Here is a 6,305-nt window from a genome sequence, read left to right on the forward strand (position 1 = left end):
CCCACGCCGGCGAGCGGCCGTACCGCTGCGGCCTGTGCGACAGCGCCTTCGCCCAGAGCGGCGAGCTGGCCCGCCACATGAGGACACACCGGCGCAGCGGGGCCTGGGCGGGGCCGGCCGAGGAGGGGCCCGAGGAGGGCGGGGAGCTCATCCTGAAGGCCCGGCTGTCCCAGGAGACGGCGGCAGAGGGCCCCCTGGGCGAGCGGGTGGAGGGCGGGGCAGGCAAGCTGGACTTCTCCAAGCGAGCGCCGGGGGGCGGGCTCATCCTGCTGTCCGCCCAGGGCCTGGGGCCCAGCGAAGCCCTGGGGGGGCGGGCTCTGCTGCGCCTCTTCCAGCCGCAGGGCGAGGGGGAGGGGCCCGCGGAGCCCCAGCAGCCCTCCCCCTGCGGCAGCCCCTCGGACGGCTCGCTGGACAGCGGGGAGACGGGGGCGAGCGGCGAGAGCGGCATCGCCAGCGGCGACTGCACCCCGAAGCGGCCGGAGCGGGAGAGCGAGCGGGACGGCGAGAGGGAGTGGGAGGCCGCGCCCGGGGAGGCCCTCCAGGACTGGCAGCGAGACGGAGAGCCCAAGCGAGGAGGAGGAGGAGGAGGAGGCGTAGCTGGGAGGAAGAAGAGGGAGGAGGCCTGCGAGTACTGCGGCAAGCGCTTCCGTAACAGCAGCAACCTGACGGTGCACCGGCGCAGCCACACTGGGGAGCGGCCGTACCGCTGCGGCCTCTGCAGCTACGCCTGCGCCCAGAGCAGCAAGCTGACCCGCCACATGAAGACGCACGGCGCCCGCGGCTCCCGGCCCGCCTACCTCTGCCAGCTGTGCCACGTACCCTTCACCGTGTACGCCACCCTGGAGAAGCACCTGAAGAAGGCCCACGGCCTCAGCCACGCCGACGCCACCGCCCCCGGCCAGGCCGACGCCCAGGCCGCCGACGACGCCCAGGCCAACGGGCCGCAGGCCGAGGGCGAGGGCGAGGGCCGCGTCGACCCGTTCGCCGAGCCCGGCGGCGCCGCTCAGTCCCAACGGAGCGCCGACGAGCCCGCGGAGGGCGCCGCCGGACCCGCGGAGGCCGCCGTCGAGCCTGACGCCGAGGCCGGCCCGGAGGGGGGCGGGGAGTTCGCCCCTCCCGCCGCCGTCGCCGCCGAGGCTGGCGCCGAAATGAGCGTGGCCTCCGCGTGACGCGCGGGAGCGCGGGCCAAACTGAACACAGCGCCCCTGCTGGACACGAGCGCCGCAGCCTCACTGCCACCAAAAGCAATACCAGTACTGATACAGCAGCCCCAGCGCGCCGCGCCGCCTCTCAGACCCTCTCCCGAAAAATAAAAGCACTTCACTTTGGAGGCATGGCCGCTGTCGGCTGCTACATGACACAATATTAACCCTTAGCAATGCGGCCCCGGACGCCCGCGGCCGGGCTGCCCCTGTGCGTGCCAGCGCACGGTCCCGCCCGCTGGGGGACGCTGGCGTGTGCCGGCAGAGCCACGCGGGCGTGTCAGGGGAGCCTCGTCCACCGACCGGGGAACGGTCGTCCGCTGAGAGCGGAGTGGGCGGAGTCTGGGCGGGCCGAAGGGTGACCCTCTGTCACCCTTGTTTTGGCCCGGAACGCGACCTCTCGCCTGCTGGTTTCCCATTGTCAGCCATCTTGAGATTATCACATTGCTGGAGAAAAGGCACGATTGGCCGTTTTCTGGAGGAGGGAGGGTTCTCCAGCTGAGGGAAGCCACTTATCCAGGGTCGCTTCAAGACGGCAAACCCCCGACCTCCGTAACTGTTATTCTGTGTGGTTCTTAAATAAATATGAGTACTCTGGACGGGAGTGAAAACCAGGATTGAATGTGACAGAAAAAGACTGAACTGTTGTGCGGAATCTGCGAGATTCGTTTGGTTGTCCGGTGACCCGGGGGAAAGGCTCGGCACAATCACATCCCTTGTCCTTTAAGTGGGAGGTTTACACGTACCGCCGCTCCCTCTGGGTATAGAAAAGGCACATTCCTAATATTAATGTTGTGTTTGTGTTGCATTTAGATTTTTTTCCCTCGCGACTTCTGAAGTCAGTGCCTACTGAGCTCTTCATTGCCTTCTATGCATTGGGGGAAAAAAATACTGTATGTACTATCTGCTGAAACAAAAAAAAAAAAACGGGTGTTGTTTTTTATATCATTTATAGAGTTTTATAAATAGATATATGTGCTTAACTGCTTGATCATTTATGCATGATTTGCCAACAGGAATATTATGTTAGAATTATTTGTACTTATTTATGGACGCTGCATGAGAGTACTTAATACTGAATCTGGCTGTGATGGCTTGGAGGGGTGGGGGGTGGGGGTGGGGGTGGGGGTGGGGGGGGTAAACTGGTTGGGAAGTTGTAACCTGTGAACTTGCTAGCCCAACTGGCTGAGCGCTTGTCTGTCTGTCTGTCTGTCACTGTGCACATGCAGGGAAACTTTTGTGTGTTTTTTTTTATTTTTTATTACTGTAATATGATGCTTATCATTTGTATGCTGATGACGGGACTGCTTAGTTTTGGTCAATAAGAAAATACCGGTGGGAGAACTAAAGCAAGAAAGATGCAAATGAATAAATGTGACAGGTTTAAGGATCAAACGATTTATATTTCTTCAGGGATCAGTTCATTATGGGTCATAGATGGTAAATGACAAATAAAGTTAGTCGGTGGTGGTAGAGCTGGCGGTGCTTGTGAATCAGTCCTCTCTCTCTGTTTCTGTCTTTGTCCCAGAAGCTCTCGTGTGTTCTGTCCTCCTCATTGTATGGCGCTGGCCTGGAGGAGCGGGGCTCCCCCCTCTCGTGTTGTAAAGGATACCGGGAGGATTAAAGAGGAGCCCAGAGGAGGGGAGGCTCGCGGAGGCGAGGGTGGCAGCGCCGCGTCACGCAGGGCTGGAATGAGGAGGCGCGTCCCAGCTTGCTTTTAAGCTTGTTCCGAAAGGACATTAGCATCGGTAGTCATGCGTGTTTACTCGCGGGCTACAATTATCCCTGAGTTATTCATTTTTAATGTCTCTACCCTGTCAGAGGAATTCTCTTTTCAGAACTCAGAGCCCCCCCCCCACCCCATGACCCTATTTGGTCTTCTTCCACAGAGAGTGTGGGCATTGTGGACCTCTTGTGCCATCTTTGTGTGTGTGTGTGTGTGTGTGTGTGTGTGTGTGTGTGTGCGCGCGCGTGTGTGTCGATGACTGTGAACATGTGAGGGTCAGGAGTAACTGAATGGGCATTGGTAAATTTAAAGGTGTGTGTGCGTGTGTGCGTGTGTTTGTGTGTGCGTGCATGTGCATGTGTGTGCTTGTGTGTGTGTGTGCATGTATGTATGTGTGTGTGTGCATGTGTGTATGTGCATGTGTGTGCTTGTGTGTGTGTGTGTGCATGTATGTATGTGTGTGTGTGCATGTATGTATGTGTGTGTGTGTATATGTATGTGTGTGTGTGTGTGCATGTATGTATGTGTGTGTGTGCATGTATGTATGTGTGTGTGTGTATATGTATGTGTGTGTGCATGCGTGCATGTGCATGTGCATGTGTGTGCTTGTGTGTGTGTGTGCTTGTGTGTGTGTGTGCATGTATGTATGTGTGTGTGTGTATATGTGTATGTTTGTGGCTGGGGGTGCAGAAGGGGGGCAGGAAGGAGGAGGGGGGCTGTGCATAATTGGGGACTCTATTGTAGGGGAATACAAAACCCTGCGCCAGCATCTCTGGACTGGCCCCGCCCCCTCTAATGAGTTTGCAGCTCTGTGATCCTGATAGCTCGTTAACAGCAGGCTCGTTTAATGAGCTTTCAACAAGGTGGGGGTGAGAAGACCATATGTAATCTACCCCCCTACCCCCCCTCCCCATGACACAATCCCTCATTATCATGATGTTAGAGGAATTGAACAATTTTTTTTTCGGTCCTACTATCTATTTATGAGAACTAACAAAATTTAGAGTCTTTGGTTTCAATGTAGACATGCTGAATTTAGACAGGTAAAGCTGAGCTATCGAGGACAGGTAACCCTCCCAATATCTCAGGCTGCATGCAACGCCATTTGGTGTCCGCGCACAGTGCAATTATGTGAGGTAACACGATATTGAATGCTGTAGCCTTGGGCAGGTGGATACGGTCCCTGGTGCCCTTTGTCTCTCCCTCTCAGTTTCCACACCTCTGTGGCACTTCCCGGGCCAGTGGCATTCATGCGGCGGACCAATAACAGCCCTGCCCTTATCACAGAATGCCCCCCCCCCCCCCCAGCCTCCTCCCCCCAGTGTGACATCATCTGCTGACCCCTGATCGCTGAGCGGCGCTCGCTGTGGAGATATAACAGCCGTGTCGCGCCTCCACACAGACCTTTTTGTTCGACAGGGCCGCGGGCGAAACGGTTGGAAGCGTCTTGTAGTTCTCAGAGGGCCGACGTCAAAAAGCCGTTTCTTCTCCGCCGCGCCGCTTTCGCAAAATAACCTCACGGCAACGACCAAAGCCGCGGCGCGGCGTCTGCTCCTCCCTCCCCCGCTCCCATGAGATAAAGTGAGAGGGATGGAATGATGTGTTGGGCAATGAAAGCGAGGTGGAGACCCCCCCCCCCCACAGAACACCCCACCCTCACGCCTCCAGGAGCCCTGCAGTGAAATCTGAACCCCAGAATCCGCACCCCCTCATTTTCTGTGTGCATCATCCAAGAGACGAGATTCCTTAAAGGACTGTGAACTCACCTTTCCTGTTGCGAACACAAACGGCAGCCACTGACCCTACCTGTGTATAGCTCTTTACTTAATGGCACTGAGACACAATGCAAATGGCCAGCATAGATATGTATATCACCCAATTGAATAATGCTTTCATTACAGTGTTGTATATCAGAATTGCTCTAAATGGGCAGAGCTTTGGAATGGAGGTGATATGAGAATCATTGCATATGTGACTCTTTTGTTTCCTTGCCTAACCAATGGCGGAGAGTGATGGACATACCCCACCCTCCCTCTGACAATGGCTTTTTTTTGTGACCGTGTCAGCAGCAGCAAACATTGGTGCAGTTATCCTCACCGTTCTCGCCCGGTGGCTGAGCCAGCTCGAAGACGTGATTGGCCACCGCGCTCGAGCGTTTAACCGCTCAGCAGACGCCCAGCGTGGTCCCCACGGGGGAGATCTGGAGCGAAGCGAAGCCCTCTCCTCCGCCCTCTCTCAGAGGGGGACTGAGATGCTGAGGAGCTCATCTCTAGAGGTCTGAAGCACGGCCTCACCTGAAAGGTGACAGCTGGGCCCATGAGTGAAAACCAGGAGGGAAGTCACAGCACCCCTGCTGGTCACCCTGGGACACTGCAGCAAACCGAACTCCTGCAAATGGCAGAAAAAATTTGCAAATTCTTCCTCCATTCTTTTCAAATCTATAATGTTATTGTGCATCATCACGCACCCTGTTCCAGTAGTAACAAGTGAAGGTTGGATGCAACAAGAGCAACGCATGGTGTACATTCATGGTAGACAGGTCTTGCAGATCTTGTTCATAGAATTCACAGGAGCACCATTACACAGGGACCCACTTATGTCAGGTTCTGTCTGGCAGGAAACATTGAAAACCCCCAAGAAATGTACATAAAGGGGTAAAGGACAGGCATCACTTCCCCAGTGTCCTTTATGTAACTGTTTGCTATATTTGCTATGTGTTACTGTATTAACCCTTTAAAGTGTAAGATCACAAATATGTGATAAGAATGTTCTTGACTGAACATTCTAATGCTGATGTAACAATCACTGTTGGTAACTGAAAACAACTGAGTTCTTGAACACTGACTTTTGAATTGTGAAGGGATATTTGAAAAACTTACACTATAAATGGTTAATAATATTTGCATAAAAGAACATTGTTTACCTTGAAATCAGTTGCCTGTCACACTGAATCGCTCATGGACCCGCCCCTCCCCCATGAGGTCCCTGATGCTGACTCCACCTGACTGTTTCACACCTGGCGACCTCTAGCACCTGGTGACCTCCCACGCTGAACCCACATAGTGGTTCAGCTGACCCACTGTCCATCATAGGTCAGGGGAAGCACCTGGCTACACAGGGACTCGGAAAACCAGCCTGTCAAGCAGGCCCCTGGGACTGTATGGACACCTACAACCTGCCCAGAGGGTTAAACCGCTCCATGGGGGAAGGGAAGTGATCATGCTCACATCAACTGCTGCCAAGAACACCCAAAGTATTTCTGTTGAGGCTGGTGCATGGAAGAGGGCTATCCTTAAATGGTGCTATTGACCCGATTATCTGCACAATGAATGAAACAAAAACGTAAAAATGACAACCAACTTGGTTCAATTAGCATT

The 6,305-nt window shown here is 54.9% G+C and overlaps 1 protein-coding gene across 1 annotated transcript in view; it reads left to right on the plus strand.

Moving 5' to 3' along the window:
- Positions 1 to 2,170, plus strand: part of znf296 (zinc finger protein 296) — a 10,506-nt gene extending 8,336 nt beyond the window's left edge. The window contains exon 3 of the mRNA XM_035384872.1: positions 1 to 2,170. This exon is cut by the window's left edge and continues 465 nt beyond it. Within this exon, the coding sequence (XP_035240763.1) occupies positions 1 to 1,169 (1,169 nt within the window). The 3' untranslated portion in view covers positions 1,170 to 2,170.
- The last annotated feature ends 4,135 nt before the right edge of the window (positions 2,171 to 6,305 follow it).

The sequence above is a fragment of the Anguilla anguilla genome, chromosome 12, assembly GCF_013347855.1.
Source record: "Anguilla anguilla isolate fAngAng1 chromosome 12, fAngAng1.pri, whole genome shotgun sequence".
NCBI classification, from domain to species: Eukaryota; Metazoa; Chordata; class Actinopteri; order Anguilliformes; family Anguillidae; genus Anguilla; species Anguilla anguilla.